General features: G+C 46.2%; 1 protein-coding gene across 1 annotated transcript in view; it reads right to left on the reverse strand.

Annotated features, from left to right (window-relative positions):
* The window catches only part of WDFY4 (WDFY family member 4), a 298,615-nt gene that overhangs the window by 259,963 nt on the left and 11,158 nt on the right, over positions 1 to 27,494 (reverse strand). Inside the window, exons 2-4 of the mRNA XM_025396309.1 lie at positions 14,064 to 14,314; positions 3,359 to 3,473; positions 2,125 to 2,231 (exon numbers count right to left, since the gene is read on the reverse strand). Coding sequence (XP_025252094.1) covers positions 2,125 to 2,231; positions 3,359 to 3,473; positions 14,064 to 14,297 — 456 coding nt within the window. The 5' untranslated portion in view covers positions 14,298 to 14,314. The remainder of the gene's footprint in view (positions 1 to 2,124; positions 2,232 to 3,358; positions 3,474 to 14,063; positions 14,315 to 27,494) is intronic.

The following is a 27,494-nucleotide window of genomic DNA, read 5'->3' on the forward strand; positions in this document are numbered from 1 at the left end:
TGCAAGAGAAGAGCACACGTGACCCCGGGCAGCAAGGCAGCAGAAGCAGGTCAGCCCAGACCCAGGATCAGGCCCCTGCAGCCATTTCAGTGAGGCCGTGGGACAGTCCCTCTGGGCTCCAATCATCAGGTGTGAAATGCTGACAACCAGAGGATGCACCTAGGGTGGCTATGAAGATTAAGTTTATATAAAGTGCCTACTATGTGCTCCATAGCTCCTTTATAAGATTCACAGAGGAAGGAAGGAAGGAAGGAAGGAAGGAAGGAAGGAAGGAAGGAAGGAAGGAAGGAAGGAAGGAAGGAAGGAAGGAAGGAAAGAAGGAAGGAAGGAAGGAAAGAAGGAAGGAAGGAAGGGTGGAAAGGAGGGAAAAGGGGAGGGACTGTATAAATTAGAATATAACGGCTTCCTAGCAAATCATACTGGGTGACTGTGGCCCAGGGCCTCATGATTAGGAAGGGAAAGCAGTCCAGAGGTGAAGTTGATAATATGTGTGTGAACAACAGTGGTGAGGACCTAATCAGGCCCCTCCCCACCCTCTCATCTAGATCCCAGACAGATCTCGTCAAGGTCCAAACAGCACAATAGGTGATGACTGACAATCAGACAGCCAGCAACTCAACTAAACAGCTCAGGGCTGCCAGACAGAGGCCAAGAGGACAGGAAGTCTGCAGAGATGGAGACCAGCCTGCCAGGAACTTCCTGGGATCTTTCTTCCTGGGGCTTTGCCTGCAGCTCCACCAGGATTACTGCAGCTGCACCCTCTGTGTGTGCATGTGCGTGCATGTGTGTGTGTGCATGTGCGTGCATGTGTGCATGTGTGTGTGCACGTGTGTGTGCATGCGCACATGTGAGCACCTGTGGGGTCAACCTATGGAATGCTGTCCATGCAACTTCCCACTCCATTGGTTAACCTGACAGACATGATGGGGAAGTCAGAGAAAGAGAAGGACAAATGTATAATCTGGGCCAGGATCAGGACTAGACGCAGGCTGCTAGTCCTAGCCTTGGCTGGAAGGGTTTACAGTGCAAGATACTGTCCTCCATGTATTTGACACCTTGTTAACCTTGACCCCCTCAGGGCAGCTCTCCCTGTCCTTCTCCTACCTCACTCCCAATGCATCATGCACAGGCAATGAAAAGCAAGCCCTTAGGTTGATGTGTCACCACTTAGACTGCAGAGAGTCCTTCCCCAGGGGCAGATGTGATGAGCCCTCGTGCTATGCTTCAGGCCGCTGTGCCTGACAGTGGTGCAGGCAGTTTACCTGAAGAAGAGTCAGGAGGTCCCCCCTTCAGTTAACTTCCCAGATCAGGTACCACCCCCTGGCCCCAGACAAGGGCTGTGTGATATGCTCCTATCACCCCTCCAAGCATGGCTGCAAATGCCCATCTCATGTCTGGGTTCATCTAGTAAAGCAGCTTTGGAACTGGGTAGCAGGTAGAAACTGGAAGAATTTGGAGAAGTTACACTGAGGGCAGCAGCCACCCTCGTTCCCTGCTGTGTTCCTGGCACGCGGTGGGTATGGGTGGGAAAGGAAGAAAGAGGACAGCCCTTATCTCTGGGCGAGGGTAGGACAGGTACCTACAGGGCACGTTGTTCAGGCTGACTGTAACAGGAAGAAATAAAGAACAGTGGCTCAGAGCATGGCTTCTGGAATCAGACAGACTGCAGGTGCACAGCGTAGGTAAGCCCACATTCTCATCACTCACTGGTATCACCGTGCTCTGACTCATAGGGTCCTTGGGAGGATTAACTGATATGTCTGAGACACACCCAGCCTTGCCCCACAGGTAGGAAATAGTCAATAAACATCAGCCATTATCAATCCCACACTAACCCCAGAAAAGAGGCGTTATTACCCCCAATCCTAAAATTAGAAATGCAACCAAGGGGCAGAAAGGGAAAGCAATCTGGCCACAGTTACATAGAGCTTGTCAAGTGGGAAGGTGGAAATTTCAGACTCTGAAGTCCATGTTCTACACCAGAAGGGGAGGAGGGAGGAGAAATAATAAATCTGTTTTATGAAACGAATGACCCTTTTGGGACATGCCACCACTCTGTGCTCGACCTCCCTCTGCACCTGAATGAGCAGTGCCCAGGGCAGAGGCCGATGGCCTGAAACTCACCGAGTCTGTCCCCGTGAGCATGTACACTGACTTCAGGAGCAAGTGGCCATCCTGATCCACGTCCCCCTTCCACCACAGCAACTGTCCAGCTGCCAACCGAGCTTGCTCTGGAAGAAAGTGTCACCAGCAGGGCATACAACGACCTGCCCACCCAGCTTCCCCTCCATCCAGGGCCCCCTCTTCCCAGGAGATGTGCCTGAGCATCTGTAGAGGACTTCGGCATCTTTCCTACACATCCCCAAGGCCACCTGCGTCTCTACAAAACGTTCCACACCTTGCCAGACTAATCTCCTTGGAAGACAGCCTTTTTCGTGCCACCGTCCCTGTTTAGCAACCATCAGTGGTTTCTGATTGCCAATGAGTGAGAACAAGCTCCTTGGCTATCAGACTCCCCACAACCCAGAATCTTCCCCTACTTCCTGGATCACACAGTCCCTTATGTTGCAAGAATTCCTGAAATCTATACCATGCTGAGCAATTTCTTCCCCTTAGAATTTCCTCCTGACCCTCGGCCCTCAGCCACTGTGAAATTCTGCCCTGCCTCCAGGGATCAGCGCACATGAGGGGAAGAATGCAAGTCAGGAGGCCCCACAAGAGATGCACACTTTGACCTCTGTATCTTTTCAGGACCAAGAGCTCCACTGAACACACAGGTGCATCTTCAATCCTAGCACTTCCTCTGAGACACCATGGTCCCCTGTGTGTTGTGTGTGTGTGTCTGTGTTGCAGTGTTTCTGTGTGTGTGTGTGTGCCTATATGTATCTCTGTGTGTAGCATGTTTCTGGATGTGTCTGCATGTGTAGAGTGTGTGTCTGTGTGTAGTTTCTGTGTGTGGTCTCTGTATGTGTCTGTGTGTGTAGTATATGTGTGTGTGTCTCTGTATCTCTGTGTGTCTGTGTGTATCTGTGTATAACATCTGTGTGTAGTGTCTGTGCATGTGTAGCATCTGTGTGTAGTGTATCTGTGTGTCCATGTATAATGTATTGTGTGCAGTGTGTGTGTTTGTTTGTCTATGTCTGTGTCCCAGAAGTAGCAGAGCTCCCTGACCCCTCTTCCCTCCTCCTGCGTTTCCATTGGCCCCCAAGGCACTCAGTGGCAAAGTGGGGCCCACTTCTCTTTGGCAGGCAACACTGTAGCTCCACATGAAAGCAGAGAGGGCCCAGAGAGACCAGGGAGGGTGTGCAGGGCTGCACTGCTCTCTGTAGAGGATCTGCCAGCACCTCCGTACTCTTACCCGCAGGCTTCCCAACAAGGGCCTTCTGGAGTTGCTGGGCAAGCTGGTCAGACACATCTTCAGCCAGCCTCTGGAGACTGGGAAAGCAGATGATCCCCACGGAGTGTTCCCAAGCCTGAAGCAACAGATGGGACTTGGTCAGAGATGGCAATGCCACAAGCAGGGCATGAGCACCACCCGCCATGCTGCCCTTCACCGGCCCAAGCTGACAGCTCGACTTCCTTTACCAGGTGCATACAAAAGGCCACCACGACACTCACCCTCACAGCCTCAACCACCATCCCTACACCAATACGTCCAGATTCTCTAACTGCCCAGACATCCCCTTCAACATGAGCCCCTAAGACCTCAAACACACAGAGCCCAGTCCACCGCCTCCCCCACAGCTTGCTGCATCTGGTATCAGTGGATGGCCCTGTCAGGCGCCCGCTGTCCCTGTGGGAGAACCAGGACTGCCTCTCCAGATTTCTCCCTTCCTCGGCCTTCATCCAGCCCCTCCTGTTGTTCCTCATATACAGTTTCAAATTCTGTATAGATATCCCAGTTTTAGTCATTCAATTACTTCCTTTAGATAAATTCCAAAAAGTGGGCTTGCAAGTTAAAGGGTGTGCTTTTATTTTCTAGTACTTTGGTACATATTACTAACTCGGCTTCCAGACAAAGTTGACCAGATGAGACTCTCCAGGCCTCCCGTGAGCAGACAGGTTTCTCCACACCCTCGGCAACACTGAGCATCGCTGTGCTCTTTCATCCTTAATGAAAAACTTCAGAAGCGAAAAAATATCTCATCTCAGTGGCAGCCTTTTGATTCCTAGGGTGGATAACCTTTTTTCAGGTTTCTTGATTGCCTGTTTCTTTTCTTACCCTACAACTTTATTAGGGATTTTACTATTATTTATTTTTTTTAATTTATTTATTATTATTATACTTTAAGTTGTAGGGTACATGTGCATAACGTGCAGGTTTGTTACATATGTATACTTGTGCCATGTTGGTCTGCTGCACCCATCAACTCGTCATTTGCATCAGGTATAACTCCCAATGCAATCCCTCCCCCCTCCCCCCTCCCCATGATAGGCCCCGGTGTGTGATGTTCCCCTTCCTGAGTCCAAGTGATCTCATTGTTCAGTTCCCACCTATGAGTGAGAACATGCGGTGTTTGGTTTTCTGTTCTTGTGATAGTTTGCTAAGAATGATGGTTTCCAGCTGCATCCATGTCCCTACAAAGGACACAAACTCATCCTTTTTTATGGCTGCATAGTATTCCATGGTGTATATGTGCCACATTTTCTTAATCCAATCTGTCATTGATGGACATTTGGGTTGATTCCAAGTCTTTGCTATTGTGAATAGTGCCGCAATAAACATACGTGTGCATGTGTCTTTATAGCAGCATAATTTATAATCCTTTGGGTATATACCCAGTAATGGGATGGCTGGGTCATATGGTACATCTAGTTCTAGATCCTTGAGGAATTGCCATACTGTTTTCCATAATGGTTGAACTAGTTTACAATCCCACCAACAGTGTAAAAGTGTTCCTATTTCTCCACATCCTCTCCAGCACCTGTTGTTTCCTGACTTTTGAATGATTGCCATTCTAACTGGTGTGAGATGGTATCTCATTGTGGTTTTGATTTGCATTTCTCTGATGGCCAGTGATGATGAGCATTTTTTCATGTGTCTGTTGGCTGTATGAATGTCTTCTTTTGAGAAATGTCTGTTCATATCCTTTTATTTATTTAAAAGAGCTCTTTGTACCTAAAAAATGTTAGATGGGCCATAATATAACTTCAGTTATTTTGAGTTTGTCATTTTGTCTTTTAATTTGCTGTTGTTTGGTTTTGCTACACAGAAATCTGAAATTCCCATGAAATCAAATTTCTCAATCTATTCTTAAAATTTCTGGCTTAGTTCCAGGCTTAAAAGATTCTTCTCTAGTCCAGCTTGTTGTTTTTAATCTCCTCTTTTTCAATTTCCTTAAAATTCTTTCTTATCTGCCCTTTCTGTATTTCTATCCCACCTAATCACCTTTTTCTGCAGACTTTTCCCCTTATTATCAGGATACTATTTAGTATAAGTCAGGAGTTTTAAAATTCTGTTTGGAATGCCAGACTCATTTCATAATTTACTCCCTATTTCTGTAGTAGCCCTGTTCGTAAGTCTGCTTTTCAGCCAAGTCACTGGGCAGATGGCCTTTTCTCTTTGTTCTACTGTATTGTAGAACTGGCTAAGTAGGACTGGCTAAGTTTCCTAGTCCTGTGATGAGAAGGGCTCATTCCAGACCAATGGTCAGAGTGGAGGGACTGCCCTTGGTCCAGGACTTGAGTTCTCGAGAGATTCCCTGTCCCTGCTTCCCACCAGGAAGGTCAGCTGCTGCGCACATTCCGGGCATCCATGGCCTCCATGGAAGGCAGTTTTGCTGCCCTGCTTCTACTCAGCACCACCCACCACCCACTTTCACTTAAGCTCCTACTCGAAGACCTGAATGAGTTCTTTTTTAATCTGAGCTCTTCCATCTAGGAAAGATAAGGAGGGCTTCAAAACCCAAGAGGAAAAACATTTTTAATGTGTGTCTTGCTGTGGCATTATGTTTGTTAAAAACAAAAGCCTTTTAAAATCTTCCCTTTATTGAAAGATACTATAAACAAAGTGAAAAGGCAAGCCACAAACTGGGAGAAAATATTCACAATGCATGCCACTGACAGAGGATTAGTATCCAGACCACTAAAAATAGATAAGACAAAAACAACCTGCTTTTTAAAAAAGAACAGAATAGACAACTGAAAAAACAGGTCATTTATGTAAGATGAAATAAATAACAAATTATTAATGATCCATAAAGTGGACATTGAAACCTCAATATTTTATACTTTTCGGGTGGACAAAAATGAAATACCTGACAATACCAAATGTAGGAGAATGAGAGGGATCCTGGAACCCCCATGTGCTACTTACGGAGTATCAGTTGGAAGAACCTTTTGAAGAAGGGTTTAACCTGATCCAACAAAGTTACAGGGGCACACACTCTACCACCTGGCAATTTCACTCCTAGGTGTATTCCCTAAGGAAATTTTGGCACATGTACTGAACAGGAAACATTTGTGTGGCATTATCTGTGGCTGTGAAAAACTGGGGAAAAAACTACTGAATATACATTGATAAGACAATGAATAATTTGTCGTATATTTATATAATAGGGTACTATATAGTACTGAACAAGAAATAGAGCTAGATGCATCAACATGAATGAATCCCAGAGATAGAATGTTGAGTGGAAAAAGCAAGTTGTCAAAGTATATTACAGTATGAGTCTATAAAAACCTGTAAGACTAGATTGAATGTTACTGATGGCTGTATATGTAGCTAATAGAAATGAACATCCACCCAGGGAATGAGGCACCCCAAATTCAAGAGAGAGAACCCCATTGGAGGAAAAGGGAGGGGAATGATCTAGAGACTGTGTACACAGGGAGCTTAGTTTATCTGAAATGTTTTATTTGTTATATATTGGTTTGTGAGTACTCATGTGTTTTGAGCAAAATTTTACGTGGATCTGAATTTTTTTCTACCCTATAAATAGACTTGGTTGGCATTTGCTTGTGTAAATTTTTTTTAAGTAGTGGGTTAGAACTTTGCTAAAACAACCAAAATGCTAGATTACTGTTAAACACTGTTGGACATAGCAGACCTCCAATACATACTTGATAAGTGAATGAAACAAATATGAAACCCATGATACGCAGTAACAATGACTAAATGTTTTCGGCCTCGGTGCCATGCTAAACACTTACACTATGCATTACACTTCCATGCATTAGCTCCACTAATCCTCACAACAGGCCTTTGAGGTTTGTACTATTATTATGCCCACTTTACAGAAACTGAGGCTTAGCCGGAGTTTAAGAGAAATCAGTTAAGTGGCAGAGTCAGGGTTTGAATTATTTCACACACACATGCACATACCCAAAGTAGCATTGGCACGTCTACGAAACTTATGGCTGCCACCTGCAAGCCAGCTGCCACTCAGACATGTTAATCCCTGGAGAGAAAAAGTCCATCCTTTTGGCTTGGAATTTCTGTGGCAAGATGATTTCCTTCCCTAGAAATGAGAACTCTGCTACGATGTATTTCTAACAAATCCCTGCAACTCCTCCCTGCACTGACAAACCCCTCAAAGACCAATTTGCAGGCAGTTGACTCAGAAGCATCTATATCGTCTCTGGAGCAGTGGGACTCCAGGAGGCACTCCACAATAAAGCAAATTGGGCCACTGTGAGCTGAACAGTAATTGTACTCTGAGCCAGATCTCCCAAGGCCCAGATTCCTTCCTGGGACCTCAATGGGCACTTCTGGAAGCTGCATTAACTCTTTCAGGCCACCGGGGTGCTGTTTGATGCACAGAGCCAATCATTTACTGAATGGTACCATGGGGACCCCAAAGAGTTAAGGCAGCTTCCAAAAGGCCCTAATTTTTTCCCAAACTGGGATTTACATGCTGGGAGAATATTGCTCAATATTTTTAAAAACTTTTATTTGCTAACATTATCTAAGCTGCACCATCATGCCTCATGGCTGTCCCTTCACATGGAAGAAAGAGAAAGAAAATGATGCTCTGGTCTCCAAAGGAAAATAAAGAATGGCAAAGCTCTAGGGGAGATGAGAGGAAAAACCCAGCTTTTGAATGACAAAGAGAACATGGTTGGTATTCCAGCATGAACAAAATGTCATTATTCCTCCATTACTGCAGAGTTTGTCAGGTTTGTCTTTAAGGGAGATCAAAGCATTTCTGAGACTTTGCATGAAGTTTCCCTGCGAGTGTGATGCAGTGGACCCTCTCCTCTGTTAAAAAACAGAAACAAAAACAAAAACAAAAAACAGTGCATCAAAACTTTGCTAAAATAACAAAACAGCAAAAGTGTTATTTCCCCAAGATTGGAATAAACCATGTTGCAGGTCCCACTCCAAGATGGGGTAGAGTGAGGAGTGGATAAAGAGGGGTATTTACCCTTACTCTCCCCTCTGGACACCACACTTAAAAATAATTGTTGGTCATCTTTGCTATTCTATTTAACAGTGTTTATCTTTCTTCAATTATCAGTTAAATCCACACTTGGTTTTTACAAGAATGATCAATCATACTCAACATCATAAACTCTGCACCATTGGCTGACTAGTCAGCCTAGGAATGTGCACATATGCACACACACAAACACCAAAATACACTCACCTCTAAATACAACTAAGTTAGTGTTCATTTCAATCCCTCCGTACTAGGAAATGGATGTATTCCTTCTTGTGTTACCCACTTTTCCAGTTACCTGTTGTGCATGACAAACCACCCCTAAATTCAGTGGCTTAAAAAAATAGCAATCATTTATTTTGCTCATGGATCTGCAATGTGGGCAGGGCTCAGCAGGAACACATTTTCTGTGCTCCACTCTGCTAGGACAGCTAATGGGAGCTAAGAGATCCACTTCCAAGATGGTGGGTGTGCTCACAGGGCTGGCCAGACGGCGCTGGCAGTCAGCAGCAAGTGCAGCCTCAAGGTCAGGGCCTTGGATCCTCTCTACACAGGTGTTCACTCAGAACTACTTGGGTTTCCTCACAACATGGCAGCTAGACTCTAGGAGTGAGTATGCCAAGTGAGAGGCAGAAGAAGCTGTGAGCCTCTTGAGGCTGATGTCTGGAAATATCTCTTCTGCCCTGTTCCATTAGTCCAGTCAATACAAATCCATCTAGATTCAAGGGGAAGGGATGAAGATCTCACCTCTTGAAGGGAAGAGTGTGAGCCCATTCACAGCACCTCTAATCTACCATATTCACATATTTCCCTTTTCTCCAATGTGGCCCCACCTCCCAGGTTGTCTATCTCAGACATTGATAGATTTTACATTAATTGCTGAGAATTCTCTATTTTACTTTCTGCTTTCTCTCAAAGTCCACATTCTATGAATAAACCTTAGTGGCTACTTCTGTAGCTCTAGATTTCCCTATTTCTATTATTACAGGATATCTCTGTGCAATATGAGGACCTCAAGTGCTTTTCTTCCCCCAAAACTAGCACCTTCCCATGATTGCTAGAAGAACACCTTCTTCACTTGGTGTGAGATCATACGATGGGAAAGGTTCTGAAAAGACCAAACCCCAAGGCTCTTGGCAGGAAAAGAATAACAGTCTATTGAATCTTTCTTAAAAAACACTACCCTGCACACCACAGAAGTCATTGGCTCTGTGTTGCTTCCATGTGATGAAATAAAACTTCCTCCTTATCTGCAACATCCTAGAGTCAGCAATCTAAACATCTTATGTGCGGGGGTGACATTCTTTCTGAGCCCAAGGGAAAGGTAAGGTCTTAACCAGGCAAAGCCATTGTCCAGTGAGTCATGAAATAGGGAAAGAAAAACCAGATCTGCCCCATCCTAGGAACCCCAGCACTGAGCAAGGACATCCAGTGGTTAATAATGCAGAGCTACAGCAGACTGCCCTGGTAACGTTCTGCTCCCAGCTGACAACTGGGGGACTTTGGCCAAGTTATGCAACATCCCTAAACCTCTCTTTCCTCATTTATAAAGCTGGGATAAAAATACTACCTACATCACAGCGTTATTGTGAGGACATGTAAACACTGAACGGAATGTCTGGCTAGCTAGTTAGAACCTGTAGGATATTACCTAGCTATTATCAGTGAAAGCAACTGCTCACCTGGGTATCAGGGTGCCTGAGTTTAAGTCTTGGCTCTGCCCCTTGCTAGTGTTGGAACCTAAGGCATCATTTCATCTCTTAGCCTCATTTCTCATATACACGTTGGTTAGTACAGGTCAAAGAAAGAATAGGGTGATATTAAAAAGAAATAAAAGAAAAGGGGAAAAGGCTAGGTTGGAAGGAGCTAACCCTAAATCAGGACTGAAACACCCTTCAACGTGCCTTGGCTAAGAATTCCTTGACCTAACAAGAAGAGTGAAGAACCCTAGGTGAGGAGGGAACCTGCTGTTCTGGGTGAGAATCCCATTTCTCACTCTTCCCCTCAGGGCAGCTCCCTTTTTGGGTTCCAGTTTGTTGAGATTCCATTGGGTTCTTCCTTATTACCTAGACAGTAGCCAAAATGTTGAGTAGGTTAGCACTCCTGCAGCCACTCTTCACCTCAAGAGGCCGTGGGGCTGGGATTCACTGTATCACGAACCAAGCCCACCTTTGTGCTTGCCTAGCAGTTACTGCAGATTCAAGTATAAACAATGACAGGGATAGGGGAAAGTTCAGTGCTCTGTGTTTGGAGGAGTCAGATATGAGAGAAAACCAAACAGGCTAATGAGAAGTTCTTCTCTGGGAAGAAGATGCCAAAGAAGTAGCTCTGAGGGAGTCTGATGCACAAGACAATGCCCATTGTCAAATCTCAAGACTCACAAGGCTGAAGCTACCAGGTGACAACAACTTAGGAGAGGCACACATAGCTGTCAACCTGATTCACCCAGCCCCAGCTACAACACAGATCACCCCTTCCAATCAGAGTCTAACTAATAAAGAGGCTGGGGGTCAGTAAGACAAGACCCCACACCACAGGGACATGGCCTTTCTGAGCAGAAGTGACAATTCAAAATCCCTTGTGTGCATTGCTTTGGAACAAAGAATATTCCAAATCATCTTAATTAATTTTCTTTGGGCCAAAAATGAAGAGAGTCAGGTATAGAGTTGAGCTCCATCACACATGGGAGTTCGGGACTCTTTTGTTTGTACTCAGGAGTCTCAGAGCCCAGGCAGGGTATGATTTCAATGAGAACCAATACATGCATAAGGCTTTGATGTTAACAGCCACATTCCAGAAGTGGCATAACATTTTAGATTCTGTTATTTCCAAGGGGGAACTTCGTGGAAAATCTTAAAGAACACTGTTTTATAGTTATAAAATTCAGAACAGAGTGGTTACAAGCTTATCTTCTTACACAAGGGCCTATATTCTAGTAAATGTTCTCAAGCTGCATCTCAGGTTAGATTTCATCTGCACTACACCTGAGAAGAATCTCCCATCTTCCCCATCTTTCTTTCCACCACCAACTCTGAATTCAGAAGGCTGAGCACTCTGGCTCTGGCAAGGTTTTATTAGTCGGAACGTAATAGAAACAATGTTTTGTAGGCATGTAGGACTTAATAAAATAATATTAATATTAAGGAAATTATGAGAAGCCTATAATATTCTGCCTCTACAGGGTTTGCCAGAGGTGGGCTCCAGGGATCCAGAGTAGCAGATTGTGTCAGCAGTTTGGGGAATCGTGGTGACAGGAATCTCCAATGCTTCAGTCCATGTGCAGTAAGTACCCTGGAGGCTGGTGGAAAAGTAATGGGAATAATGTCTACTTTCCATGAGCTGTGGACTTTATAATCATTGTCTTGTCTTACCCTCATGGTTTCTCCTCGAAATGCTATTAACTCTACTTTATGGGTAACTGAGGTTCAGCAATAGTTGGTAATTTGCTCAACAGCACACAACTAATAAATAAGTGATGCAGCCAGGACTTGAGCCTTGATCTCTTTGACTTGAAAGCCCACATGTTCAACAACAGGGTCATTATGCCTCCATTATCGGGAAGAGGACAGGGTTCGGGAAACAAAGATGAGTATCAAGGTTCACTTATAATAGTAACACTTAAATATGGAGTCACAAGCTCACATGCCTGTATGGTGACATAACATTCATTAGTAATATGGGATGAGTAAAATATGTTGGAATGAGCTCTGAGGTTACCTGGGGAACCCCATAACCCTTCCCATATAACTGTCAGTATTAGGTCTACCAAAATTTTCAAGATAAATTAGAAATCTGATTTTCATATGAAAGCTTTCCATTTTGAAAAAAAAATAAAAAATGGCCACTAATTCATTCTGAACCCCTGCAGGCCAAATGAAACACACAGTGTGCTATTCAATGCCCTCTGCTCTGGGCCACACTCACCATGAGGGCAAACCTCTGTCTTCTTCACTCCTATAGCCCAGGCCTTAGAACAGAGTATAGGAGCTTAATAAATATTAGTACAGCAAACAAACGAATTCTCAAATAAACAACAGGGAGGTGAAGAAGAATCAAGTCCTGGCTCTTGGGTGCAGAGTCCTTTCATCAGAGCCCAGGCTGCCCATGTGGGTGGGAAAGGTGCCACTGAGAACCAGCAGCTCAGTAATGGCTGAATTCATCCCCATCGCCAGTGACTTGCACTGGGGGCTGGGGACTGCTTATATTGTCCCTTCCATAAGACAAATTTGACCTGGGAACTGGAGTAAGACTATCCCACCTCCCAGAATCTGGGGTTGTCAGGGCAGGCAGGGCTAGGGCTGAGAAACTTTAGCTGTCTCTCCTAAACTAGCCCTAGTTATGCAGTCTGTGAAATGAGATGAATGGGACTACAAGTCCAAAACATGAGGAAATGAAGAATTAATGGAAAGTGAGTTATTTGGCAACTTTTTAATGCTAAGTATGGAATGCATCCTATAAATGTGTTTCCAAGAAGATTCTAAGTCATCTTTGGAAACCCTTAAATATTACTGATGAATAAGTTACAGGAAATATATTCACAAAGGCATTTACCAATGAAAACATGCCAAAGCCTCCATCTGCCATAGTCTACTTTCAAATGTGAGAGGCAGCTCATGTTCTCTCTGCTTTGAGTATTTTGTAGGTATACGCTTTTCAAAAATAACCCCAAATCCATAGTCAAGTAAACACTAAGTCCTCATAAAAAGTGCTTTCAATGCTACAACTAGACTTCAACTATAAGGCAGACCTCACTGGCAGGAGTATTGCTCCCAGACAACAAAGGAAATCCCTTGCAGCCAACCTGTCACCAGCTGCCACTAGCTAGAGTGCAGACCCAGTAGATACGCTGGTTTCCTTAGTGGAGCTATGACCAGGATGTGAGTGAAGCTCTGGTGCTCTCCACTCATTTTATCTCACTTTGCATTATTGTTACTATTTGATGCAAGATATTCTGGCTCTCCCAGGCCTTGATGTTGGCAACCCTGGGGTGCGAGGTTGCCAGCCACCTGCATGACTCTTGTGTCAGGACATACCATCCTCTCTTCCCTCCAAAAGAAGCTGGCCTTATTTCTAGCTCCCAAACTGGGTTTGTAGTTGAACAATGTAATATTTTTTAACTAAAGAGACAGTATTACTCAGAAGCTAACTGTCTGTCCTTTCTAAGTCCCTCTCCACCCTAGAAATGAACCTTACTTGTCATCTTTGGCATGTCACTCTTGCTAGGGTCTTCCCAAAATTCATATAGTGACATTTTAATCTCTAAGGTAATGGTCTCAGGAGGTAGGACCTTTGGAAAATGATTTGGCTCTGCCCTTATGAATGGGATTAGTGCCCTTATAAAATAAGCCTGAGAGAGGCCCCTCACCCCTTCCACCACATAAGGCCATGGCAAGAAGACACCTTCCATGAGCCAGAAAGTAAGCTCTTACCAGACACTTAATGTGCCTTAATGTTGGACTTCCCAGGCTGCAAACTATGAGAAATAAAAGTCTGTTGTGTCTAAGCTACCCAGTTTATGTCATTTTGTTATAGTGGCCCTAGCAGGCTAAGACAACTCTCCCCTGAGCAACCAATCAGAGTCCACTTGTGATGACATTAAAACCACCAACTTCACTATGCAATCATCCCAGAAGTGTCCCAGAGCACCTATCACCTTACAGTTTCAAAAATAAGAACACTAACCTTCAGGAACAGGGGGAGAAGACTCAACAGGCTCTTCTGACGCTCAGTGGGGCTCTTGTGAGTCAATTGCTGGTATTCCAGAAACTTCCTTTCCAGCATGTCCCAGAGAGCTGTGGGGCCAGGGGACTGCCCTCCACGTGGGACATCAGGCTGCACAGCAGCAAGCTGCCCTTCACTTTTGGAACCTGGATCTTCATTTCTGTCTTCAGCCTTTGAAAGATCTTCTGCCTCCATGCCGTGGCAAAGCAGATCTGAATTCAGAACAAATAGAAGTGAACACTCCTGTCACATCACTTCCTGATGATTCTGGCCGTGGAGAAGGTACTGTACTCACTCAGCCCAGTTCCTATTGAAGATGGTTCCCCTAAGAATCTGAAACAGACTAAAATAAGGAAGACTTTTTAAAAAGGAGATTCAGATTTAGATGTGATTAATACAAATTCACAATCTAGTGTGTGCCCAGCACTGTGGGATCTTATACACAGGACTCAGACAGACTCTCTTACAGCTACACAGACAGATGGGTGCCCTTATTCTCTCTAGGTAAGTAAGGAAACTGGGCCAAAGGCATATAGGCAGCTAGACATCAAGTTGAAATGCAAACTTTCACACTAAAGCCTGTTTGTTTGTTTGTTTTTTGGAGGTTGGGTTGTTTGTCTTTTCACTTGTTGCTGCTTCTCTTTTGAAAGGCTGCATACATAAAAGAGATGTAAAGAGTTCACTGGTATTTGTAGAGGCACATAATTCTATATCTAGAAGTTCCTTCTATGATGGGTCTGTAAGGATAGATTCCTCATTCTAAGCATTATTTGGTTTATACTCGACATTTTTAGGGTATTTTGTTCTCAAAATGACCCTCTAAGTCCCCAAGCTTACAGGAGCTCATCCCTAAGTGCACACAGGAGCAGTGTTTGCAAATCGGGAACCTCAAGTCAGTAGGCACAAGAGCAAAAACTTACATGATGAAAACAGCCAAGGGCCAATTCACCAATAAGTGACCTCCCAAAGGTACACACCTTCAAAAGTTGTCATTCAATTATGACTTACACCATAACATAGGATAGTTTGTTGTTTGTTTGTCTGGAGTTCAGTAAACTCTAAGAAGGGACAAAAATGTTCAGGCTCCCTGAGTAAAAGCCCTCACCAAACTCAACATTACCACGTAGGAAGCCATCCAGGAGCCCAGCAGGCATTCAACAATCACAAGGTAGCAACCAGAGTGACATAAAGAAGTGGGTCCAGCAGTAGTGGGGTTACATCATGCTTTGTTTTTAGCCCAAACACACACTCCTTGCAGGCTAAAATGGAGTTTAGCCACACGTCACCAGCAAGGCTAACCGGCCCCTCTCTGAAACCCTCTCACTCTTTATGTGCAGAACCCAGCCTGCCCCGACTCCTCTTCGAGCACACAGACTGCTTACTCTCTGAATTCATTTTCAGAAATCATTTTCTTATTACAGAAGCCATGTCAGTTCATTTTCAAAAACCAGGAGGAAACCAAAAATCAGGAAGAACATAATGCTCGCCCATACCCAGAAAACATGACTGCTGACATTCCAGCTTCTATCTGTGAATATATAGTTTAGTAAGAACATGATCATAATAGTGTTGATGCAAACTTTATTTATACTTTTGCTTTTGTTGGGCACTGGGATGGGGTTTTGTGGGGGATTAAGTCGTTTCCTTTGAGGGGCTGACTCTAAGGGGCAGGCGGTGGGCGGAGTTGCTCACATCCCTCAGCCTCTTCCCTGATCTGGGCGGGCTCCTCTCTGACTGTGTTCATTTATTCCTTTATCACCAGGATCTCCATTCTCCATTTGCATTTGCTGTGTCCCCACCCCACCCACACTCCCGCTTGGTGAGTATGAGTACACCAGCATGGAACTTAGGAGTATGACACACAGCACCTGATTTCCATCCGCATACACTTAAGTTAGCGAATGCTCTTCTGCATCTTGTCTGCTCTTACTCTTTCACCCAGCATTATGTCTTCAGACTCCACCACGTGACTCTGTGTTTGTCAAGTTCATTTCCTCTAACTGCTGCCTTGTGTTCCAAAGTAGGCATCACATGCCTATTTTACTTGTTGGCTTTCTCAGTGATAGATGGCTGGATTAGCCACAACATCCCGTCCTGCACACAGGGCTGGGGTGGATATTCCTGCGTGGATCCCTTCACTGGGCTCTCATGACTGACTCTGGGTATGAAGGCAGGGGCAGCAGAACTGAGTCAAGGGAGTATGCCTGCTCAGTGCAACTAAGTTCCACCAACTAAGACGCCTCCAGAAAGCTGGCATCAGGCCATCTCCCACACAGCATCTGAAGGCTCCTCAGTGACCTCATTACCACCCTGCTTGGCATCACCCAGCTTTCCAGTGTTTGCAATCTGATCGAAGGAAAGAGCTCTCGCATTGTCATTTTAATTTCCATTTCTCTAAGTTACTAATGAGTATGAGCACTCCTTAACATGCCTGATAGCCTTTTGGCATTTCTCCTCTGTGAATTAACTACTCATAACCTTTGCTTATTTTTTCCTTGCTTGTCTTTCTCTTGCTGCTTTGTGAGACTATATCTAGAAGCCGGTCCTTTGTTAGTTTTAAAAATTGCAGACATTTTCTCTCAATCCATTTTTTTAATAAATTAGTCCACAACTTTCTTTGTAGTCAAAACAGCACATGATGAATATTTTCCACATTATTTAAGATCCTCAACACCTTCATTCTTAATGGCTACATGGTGGCCATAGAGTAATGTTGCTTGTTTATTGAATAAGCCCTTACACTTAGGCACTTAAATGATAACAAATTATTCAATACTATAAAAAAATACTGTAATGACAATTCTCATGTCTCAGTCTTTTATATATATTCATGATAAAATAACAAATCCTAATTCATTCCTGAATTTCTAAAAGGAAATAGTTGGATCTAAAGGTAGATAAACTTTCCAGCCTCTTGATCCATATCTCCAAACAGCTGCTCCTGAAACACCGATCCTATCAAGGGACAGAGAGTCCTTCTACATAAGCGTACAAGAGCTCAAGCTTCCCTATGTGTAATCTTTTTTATTACCATTTTTTTAACCCTGATTATTTGACAGGTAAAATAAAATCAAAAGAAAATGCATCTCTGTTGTTTCTCACTGCTCACTTGCTGCAGAGTGAGGAGCTGAGCATGCTTCCATCTGAGGTTCGGTCTCTATCAGAGCTCCCTGCAGCTGGTGTTCTGGAGGCAGATTCCAGTGAGTTCTCATTTCATGGGTTCCTTGTAAGGAGGTCTCAGCTATTCCCATGGCTCTAATTACCCCTGAGAGCCACATATCCACTAAACATTAGATCTGTGAAGGCAAGGATATTGTGTCCATAGCAGGGGCTGGCACAGAGTAGATTCTCAATAAAATGTTATTGAATAAATGAATAAAAGTACAAATGAATTCGTGAATGAATTAACTTATGCGCTGATGGCACCCAAATCTCAATATTTCTCTCTCTAACCTAGACTCCTCTTTGGAACAAGTTCATTTTCCCCACTCCAAGATTTCTACTAGGATTTCCCCAGGACTCTGAAAGCCACTATGTCCTACCAAACTGCCATTCTTAGCACCAATAGAGTCAGCCCCAAGTCACGGTGACAGCAAGCTTAATGTTGTCTCTACCATATAAAGTTCATTTTGTGGCCACATCTGCAGGTTCTACTAACTGACTCCATCAGTAAACCGTATCTGAGGACCTGCTAACATGCCCCATCTTTAGGACCAGCAAGTGGCAAGTCAAGTGAGTATCAGGTCAGAATATGAAACTGCGATGGGTCGGGACTTAGCTGGAGATCCAGAGGAAGGATCAGAAACCTCCCAGCTCTCCTCTGAAGTGTGCAGAATCCACGTTTACTGAAGTGAAACACTTGACTCACCTTCACTTGAATCGACAGAGATTTTTTATAAACAAGAATTTCTAACAAATGCGGACCTGTGAAATTGCGTGGCAGCAGTATCTGACTCAAATGCTAAGTTGCAGCTGCCCCACCTCCTGCTCATCTGCTGATCATGCCACACCTGCTCCAGTTTTATTTGAAAAGAGAAGGAAACAGGGAGTAGCCTTGCAGGCCATGTGAAGAACAGCAAGAAGAAACCACTCTAATCCGTCTCATTCTCAAGAAGTGCCCCACCTACAAGCCAGCAGCCTCTTCTTTCTTTTTTTTCTTTTTTTTATGTGGTCACTGGAACTTTTATTTTGTTTATTATGCTTTAAGTTCTAGGGTACATGTACACAACTACAGGTTTGTTACATATTTCTACCAGGATTTCCCCAGGACTGCTGCACCCATTAACTCGTCATTTACATTAGGTATATCTCCTAATGCTATCCCTTTCTCCTCCCCACTTCCCCCTCCCCATGATAGGCCCTGGTGTGTGATGTTCCCCTTCCCGAGTCCAAGTGTTCTCATTGTTCAGTTCCCACCTATGAGTGAGAACATGCGGTGTTTGGTTTTCTGTCCTTGCGATAGTTTGCTCAGAATGATGGTTTCCAGCTTCATCCATGTCCCTACAAAGGACATGAACTCATCCTTTTTTATGGCGCCAGCAGCCTCTTCTTATCCAGAGTGAAAAGGGACCCACTGGGGCTTACGGTCACTGTGGGAGTCCCAGGCAAGGCCAGGGTGAGGGTAGGGCAGTGAAGGAGGCACTCACCTCTGCACAAGATTTAAGGAGGTGCCAAAAATGATAATTTAATGCAACAGTTATAGAGATCAGTTAATGCCAAGAAATCCATGATGAACAAAATATCAAAATTTTAAATAAAAACAGGATCCAAACCTGTGCTTCCCAACCATCCCCCAACTTCACTCACCACTGTGGGAACTTGAGCTCAGGGCACTTTTCACAAAAATCAACCTGCTAAACCGACACCATATCTGGGCCTTGGCTCCTGGGGATTCTACTCTCAGCCATGTATGGCTCCCAGCACAGACTCTGGGACCAGATTGCTGGGGTTTCAACACAGTGGCCTTAGACCAAGTGACAAGACTCATCCCTGCCTCAGTGTCCTCATTTGTAAAGTGGGGATGACAACAGGTCCTCTCACAGGGCCCCTCTAGCATGAGTCAGCTCAGCACAGGTTACTGTTAGGACTGGGGAAATACGTATTTACTGGCACCTACTTAGTGCAGGCATTTACATGCATCTCTTCATGTAATCCTCCTAATATCCAGTGACAGCAAAGCTAGCAACCTTCATCCACAGCTGGTACTGAGGTGGGAGCAGAGAGGTGACTTGGCCAGGATCCCTTTGCCAGTCGGTGGCCGGAGCAGAAGCCCCCAGGTCTGTGGATAGCCCAGGCTTTGCTGCCCAGCACACCCCCAGCAGTGCACACAGGCAGATGGGCTCACACTGTGGTTGCTTGGGGCCGAGGATGGGGAGAGGGGCTTGGCAAACTACTACACACGGTCACACAGGCTTGGGGAAGACTTGCTACCCTGGAAAGGTTCTTGGACAGGTGGGCTTTTAGGGGAAAGGTTCAGGAAAATGTGACCTTGGCAGGGCAAGAGACCAGGAGGCTGCAAGGGAGTCCCAGAGCCTCCAGGAAAAGACAAGACCACTGCTCCCTGCCGACTGTGCTGTGTCCTAGCTTGGATGGGGTCGGGGCACACAGCGTTCCAGTCCTCCACATCCGTGACCAGCCAAGTTGGAAGCTCTGCTCTCCTGAGGCAGAAACTTGCCTTCTCACATAGCCACGAGGCAGAGGGGGCAGTGGGGCCAGGATGGGAGTGATAGGCAGGGGTCCAGGTCTAACTTGGCCCCTGTGGTGTCTTAACCGAGTCACTTCCCCTCTCTGGGACTCGGCTTCTCCTCATCCACATGGTCCTGGTGATTCCAGTCCCTCTCTGCCCTTCATGCATGACCAATGGAAAGAGGTCCAGCACAGTGAGGCACTGAAGGGCTGCAAGGGCCCCCACAGGGGCTCAGAGTCTATGGGTTATGTGTATGTAATGGTGTCTCCCCTTCCTCTGTGTCATGTTCAGGGAACCAGATGGTGAGCCTGCAGGCACCCGAGAGGAAGGGATTCTCTATGACCTCAGCAGCACCAGTGCTGGGATTGGCCATGCATGCCCCCAGGTCTCTGGGTGTCACTGTCCACCCTCACCCTGCACCCCACCCACCCTCAGGCATACATAGCATCATCAGAGCTTGCTCTGCATTGTAACAACCCACACCAGGCATTCTGCGCATAGCTGCCCCAGTGAAGGGTAACATCTGGAGCATGAAGCAACTGCTGGATTGCTGATATTTGGGCTACTAAGTAAACATTTTGATGACTGTTTTCATCCCTGACGTTCTGCTGAGTGATTTGCAGAGTTGGGAGTCTCAGAATGTGAGATGTGATCTAGCAGCCCTTGGAGCTAAGATGCCAAGAAGCTGTTCCCAGGAAAAGCTGCCCCGGAGCAAGAAGACATGTGGAATGACCCAAAGCGGTAGCTTGGGACTCAGTGCCTTCTGCAGAAAAGCTGGGTCCTGTAGACAAAGAGTTGCTTTGAAAAATTAAAGATTAAAATTCTTTCCCCATTTCTTGTCAGCCTCTGCAACTATTCTCATTTCCAGATTATAAACTCCAGGTGCAGAAACTGCCTGTTTGCCATTTCCGTAATGGGCCATGGCCCTCAGGCCTTGGAGCTGGGGAAGCCTCTAAACCAGATGATACAGAATAGAATAGCGGCTTAGCATGCATGGCCGTAAATGATCTGTTTTCCTCTCCATGCAAAAGCCAGTGCCTCACTGCATGTCAGCAGATCCAAACACTCTTGCCCCTGTTTTCAGCAGAGTCTTGGCCTCAATCTGGAGCACTCCAAAATAAATAAATAAATAAATAGATAAATAAATAACAAAGCCATTCTTGTTCCTAAAACACGTTCAGGGTGGGGCTAGTCCTTGCTTCCCTCTTCCCCGTGGTTTCATGTCAACAAGGAGACCTTACAATCTAAAACCAAATTAAAAGGGGTAGGGAGACAGAGGTGATGTACTGTGAACAGTGTTCACATCTACCTGCACAGCTGACACTGTCAGAAATACTGAGGATGGACAACAGCATCATCATTAGGAAAATGATGATTAAAACAAGATGCCAGGACACACCAATTAGTATGTCTTCAACAAGCAAACAAAACTTGACGATGGCAAGGGTACAGAGCAACCACCACTCTCACCCTTGCTGATGGGAATGCAAACATGGCACTGCCACTTTGGAAGGAAGTTTGGCAGTTTCTGGGAAAGTTAAACATACCCCCAGGAGTTCCGCCCCTAGCTATTCACCCTAGAGAAATGAAAATTTATGCTCCTACAAAAACCTGTACATGAATGTTTCTAGAAGCTCCATTCATTACTGCCAAAATCTGGAAAAAACATAAATGCCCCTCACAGAACGAATGAATATACAAACTCAGGTCCATCCATACAGCAGAATCCCTCTCCACAGCACAAAGGAACACACAGCTGACATCCACAGCACCCCGGATGCATCTCAAAGGCCTTCTGTCGGCTGATAGGAACCAACCCCAAAAGGCTACCTACTGTCACATTCAACTTAGACGACATTTTGGAAAAAGCAAAATTGTTAAGGACAGAAAATAAGATCAGTGGTTGCCAGGGATGGGGGATAAGGGGATGACTACAAAGGCAGGACGGAATTTTGTGGGGGACAGAAATGTTCTGTGTCTTGAAAGCGGTCAAGGAGGAGTGTGTGGGCTTTGGAGTCAGCTGCACAGAACTTGCTATTTAGTAGCAGTTCTGAGCTATGGAGCTGCTCTGAGGCTCTTTTCAGCAGCCATCAAATACTGCTAGTATTTGCTGCCTCATGCGGTGTTGCTGTGAAGATAAAGAGAGATGATACAGAGATGAAAACGCAGAGCCACAATGAAGTACGCTCTCAGGAGGAGGAGTTACTTGGTGGTAGTCACGTGACTGTCTACATTTGTCCAAAGTGTGCACCAAAAAAAGTAAATTATTTTTATGTAAATTATATTTCAGTAAACCTGACTTTAAGAAAACATGTACCGAGGTTGAAAGAGAACTAATGGAAAAGCCAGAGGTGGGGATTTTAGTCCCTTGGCTTCAGCTTTTATCATGTACAGTGGGGATAGAAATCTCTATTTAATCAAAGTAGTGACTTCCCTCCCTGAGAGCTCACTTTATAGTGGCTCTGCATTTTCATCTCTGTATCATCTCTATCTCCACAGCAACATCCTACAAGGTGGTAAATAGTAGTACTTCACAGGTGCTGGAAAGAGCCTCAGAGTGGTTCCATAGGTTCCCACGGGGCTGCCAGCCAAGTTCTGTGCATCTGACTCCAAAGCCCACATGCTCCACCTTAACCATGCTTCCTCTTTCTTCAGGATGCCACTGGCTGGGGACAGGTTGAGGCTCCCGTCCACAGAAGCCACCCACAGATAAGAACTCACTCAGGGCCCTTCCCTGGCCTCTGCCTCCACGTTGGTCAAGTGGGGAGACTGCCCTCTAAGTTCTCATCCACTTTTGCATCCAATTAAAAAGACTATGTTTATAATTGATTGTTACATCAAATTAGTTGAACTAATAGACAAGGTGGGTCAATTATAAAAAGTAAAATCATACCCCAAAGAATTAAAAGCGGGGACACAAGCAGACACGTGTACACCCGTGTTCCTAGTAGCATTATTCCCAATGGCCAGAGGGTGGAGACAAGCCAGAGTCCAATGATAGATGAATGTGTAATCAATGAAATGGAATATTATTCAACCTTTAAAAGGAAGACAATTCTGGCACATGGTACAAAATGGATGAACCCTGAGAGAATTATACGAAGTCAACTAACCAGTCACGAAAGGACAAATGCTGTATGATCCATTGATATGAGGTCCCTAGAGCAGACAAATTCATAGCCAGAAAGGAGAATGGTGGTTCCCAGGGACTGGGGAGAGGGGTGCATGGGGAGGTAGTGTTTGATGGGCGCAGAGTTTCAGTTTTGCAAGATGAAAAGGTAATGGAGCTGGATAGTGCTGATGATTGTACAACATCATGAATGTATTCAGTGCCACTGAACTATACATTTAAAAATGGTTATTATGGTGAATTTTATGTTATGTTATTTATAGATTGTGGTATGTACTACAATTGTAAATTTATAAATAAAATTGATAGATAAATAGATAAAAGATAAAGGAAGAGGAAATAACTCATCCTGTTTAATGACCACGGTAAAATCAACAATAGTAGCATCTACTGAGTGCTAGCTCCCTACTGGGTCCCCTGCCGAGGGCTTTGCCTGCCTAACCTGATTTAATTCTCCCAAAAGCCCATGGCCCAGGAACTGTCATGAGCCCACACACTCCCAGCCCCGGTGGAGATGAGATGGAGGCACAGTGTGTTTATGCAGCATCCCTGGGCACGCTCACGCAGCTGGTGTTCTCAGGAGTGAGAATTCCCTTCTGGGCAAAGGCTTCAGTAAACATTTGCCACACAATGGCATTGTGTTGGAGGGATTATGAAAAGCCAATTACAGAAGCTCTGTGTTCCACACCTGGGTTAGTTCCGGGCAGGGAGGAACACCATTGTGAACAAAGAGGACACAGATGAGACCCAGCGACAAGATCAGAGAAATTAAGAGATAGAAGTAGCTTGGAGGACACAAGGCCCTGAGAATTTGCAGAAACTGGACAAGAGCATTGGAGCTGCTGCAGGATGTGGTAAAGGGCCCCCAAAGCACAGTGTATTTAACGTACAAAGCAAAGGAGGGACGTGTAGGTGAGGTGACTGGTGTCAATGGAATGACAGCCTCCAGGCTTTCCTGTGGGCCCCTGGGGAAAGAGCTGATCTAAGACCCAGTGCTCTGAGGCTCCCTTTGGGATGCCTCGCCTGCTGATGGCCAGCCTTGGGGTGGTGCTTGGAGGTGAACCTTCAGCCTAAAACCTGCCCTCCTGGAGAAACTGTTCTGAAAGCAGTGGTTCTAAAACTTCAGCATGCATCAGCATCACCTGAAGAGATTGTTAAAACCAAATTTCTGGACACCAGCCCCAGAGTTTACAATTCAGTAAGTCTGGGGTGGGTCCCAGAAATTTGTATCTCTAAAGAGTTCCCAGGAGGTGCAGAGGCAGCTGGTTCAGGGAGCACACCTAGAGGACCACCACCTGAGGAGTAGCCTTGGAGAGGGACTTTGGAAGCAGAAGAATCCTATCATCTAGATTTTACCTAGCATTACTGCAAGCCCTGATCACCCCTCACCCTCAGCCCAGACAGTGGACCAAGAGGATGAAAACAAAAAGCGCAATGTGAGAGGCTAAAGTGTCTCAGGCGAAGCTGGAGTTTAGCCTTGCTGGGGGTTTAGTGTGTGGCAGGCAAAACTGGAGTTTAGCCTTGCTGGGGATTTAGTGTGTGGCAGGCCAGCTGCACACTTGCACTGTTCAGCTTGCATGATGACTCCATGACGTGGATATTAGGGATACCATTTTCAGATGAGGAAACTGAGGCTGGGAGCAGGAGCCTGCAGCTCACTGAGGTCCAGATCTGTCTGCCTCCAAAACCTCTCCACCACTCTCCCTCTGAGGTTGTCTAGCTCCTCCAAAACAGGAGGCCCTCCTCTCCCAACTCTCCACTGTGGGGAAAGTCCTTGCCCACGTCAGTGATGTATTAACTGACAGCAGGAGCCCTGGTGTGTACGCGTGTGGGGTGTGAAGGGGATAGGAGGGACACTGGATGTTACAATAGGTCCCTGTGCCTCTGCCCCTGCTAGCTCCAAAGTCCCCATGCTTCAAGCCCCAACACTGAAAGCTCTGAACACTGAGTGTGTGATCTCTTTCTCTGCCTGCTGTCTCAGAGTAGCTATGACCAGGCCCCACCCTCTTCCCCACGGTCACCCTGAGAGCCCTGTCTACAGACATTCTGCTCCCTCCACCTCCCACTTCCCTCTCCTCACCTCCCAGACCTCACCTGCCCCTGGGGCAAAAACCAGGTGAGCCGTGGCTGTCTGTGGAGGAGGAAATGGAGACGTGGCAGGGGCTGTGAGCCCAGCAGCATGTGCTCTCTGGGGCCGCACGGGCCTGCTGGGTCTATAGCACATTTCATGAGAGACCTCTGATCTCCCTTCAGAGTTGCCATGGACTGACTTCCAACTCACAGCAACCCTTCCCTGAGTCTCCAGTCGGCTCTGAATATTTCAAACCTGCCAGCCGCCACAATTGTGTGAACCAGTACCTTAAAATAAATCTCTCTCTGCCTACACACATGCACACATCCTATTGTTCTGTTTCTCTGGAGAGCCTCGGCGGATACAGCATGGCTGTCCCGGATAAAGCCTCCCCCACCAGACCTATCCACATTTCCCATCAGCGTTTATGGAACCAGTACCACTTGGCATGCACAGTGTTAAATTTTGCCTTCTTAGAAGCATGAGGCAAAGCAGGAGCCATATCTGGGGTTGTGGATAAACCCCACACCTCCAACTCATCTCCCCCACTGAGAACAGATTGAGCAAAGACCGAGCATGATAGAGTTGACAGACGGCCCCCGAGAGAAAGAGGTCTTCAGTGTCTCGCCAGAAGTGGGGTGAAGGCCTCTTGCCCCTCGCTGCTCCCCTGAGAGGCCACTGCTGCTCAGAAAGAGTGTTTCATGGAAATCTTGATCTGATCTGCACAGGCGAGGCCCTCCTGCTAGAAAGCTGGGACAGGACTGTCACAGGAGCTTTGTCACTGCCACAGCCACAAGCCTCCAGCCCTGGCACCCTTGGGGGCAGGAGAGTGACACCAGAGTGCTTCAAATGTGCAGGAGATTGGTGTGATGTCCCAGGCTAGAAGACAGACATCGTGGGCAGGCAAAATTGGAATCCAGCATCAAGTCCTGTGTTCTGGCTCCTGCTCCTCATGCCGTGAGCTGTGGAATCTCAGAAGTGACTCTCCACAGTGCCAATCCTCCTCTGAAAAATGTGCTGAGGGAGACACCACGAGATGGCCTGTCGAGAAGCAGGTCACAGGAGGGGCTCTGTAATGGACAGCACATCCCCTCCTCGGAGGCCGTCTCAGAGCCGGGGCACAGGACTGTAGCAGAACAAATGTACATGGGGCCATGGAGGACAGGAGCACCCGTGGGGATGGAAGGGTTGCTCAGAGAAGGCCAGGCAGGAAGCAAGTTGGAGGCAGGCATGCAGCAAACAGGCCAAGGTGACCTGGGGACCATGGGACATGATGCTACCAGGAGTCATGAGGGACCAGGAAAGGGAGGTCATCACGGTTAGACCTGGCGTTCTGGGTAATGGGGAGACCCTGGAAGTACTAAGCAGGAAAATGGCCCGGGAAACACTATTCTAGAAAGGTTGCCCTGGCTGGCAGTAAACCAAGCCTGGAACAGGAAAGAGAAGAAGAAAGAACAGCCAGGAGGTACAGGGCCGTGATCACTCTGATTAGAGCGATTGCCTTGGAAACGGAAGTAAGGCGGGACCTTATTGGAGATAACTCACCAAGATGTGCCTCTGACTCCAAAGAGTCACACGTGCATCTTTGCCAGATGCACACCTGCACATCAGATGCCTGGTGAGCTTGGAAACAGAGCAGCCATCGCCCACTCTAAGCCACTCACCAGACCACCTGGGAGGCCGTGTTCCCCAACATTGTGACTTACTTCTGGGTGGACGCCACGTGTAAGTGTTGGCTACAAGGTCTAAGGTGATTACAACATGTCCCCAGGTGAGGCCAGGGGCCAGGAAGACATGGGAGGCTGAGACCGCCAGAGCTCTGTGATGCCCAGAGATGTGGGTGGCTCATAGAATATCACAAAGCAGGTCAGGAAGGGAGCTGGGAGCCCCTGCTAGGTCTCTACTGCTTCATGGCAGGGCCTGCTGTCCAGAGCCCTGACACTAGCTCCTAGGTTACCTGTGAACTGGGTGAGACCTGAGTGTTCCAGGCCCACCCTCAAGTAGCTCCATGCATCTAGGAGTGGGCCTGTTAGCCTGGGCAGTGTGACAGCCTCTGGCCTTGACTTATTGGTAAGCACCACCACCTCCCTGAACCTAGTCCCTCTGGCCAGGCTGGCCCCTCCTGAGTTCCAAGGCCAGGCCAACCCAGAGCAGCATCACACAGATCAGATTCAAATCCCAGCTCCACCTCTTTCTAACCTGTAACCTTAGCAACTTAGGCTCCCTCAACCTCAATGTCTCCAGCTGTAAAATGGGAACAATATCGTCATTGCAACACTGCAGAAATAATTAAGCAAGCCAACATATGTGAGAGGGTGTCCAGTACCCATTAGATGCCCACCGAGTGCCCACTGCAAGGCCTCTTCTGTGTTCTGCACCTTGCTGCCTCGAAATCCTTAAAATCTGCACTTCCCCAGAGAGCCTGAGCCCCACATGGCCTTTGTAAGTGTGCTCTGGGGCCTCCATTCATCTTTGGGGTTCAGCCCCGAGGTCTGAGTCAGCTGC

The sequence above is a fragment of the Theropithecus gelada genome, chromosome 9 (assembly GCF_003255815.1).
Source record: "Theropithecus gelada isolate Dixy chromosome 9, Tgel_1.0, whole genome shotgun sequence".
Taxonomy (NCBI): domain Eukaryota; kingdom Metazoa; phylum Chordata; class Mammalia; order Primates; family Cercopithecidae; genus Theropithecus; species Theropithecus gelada.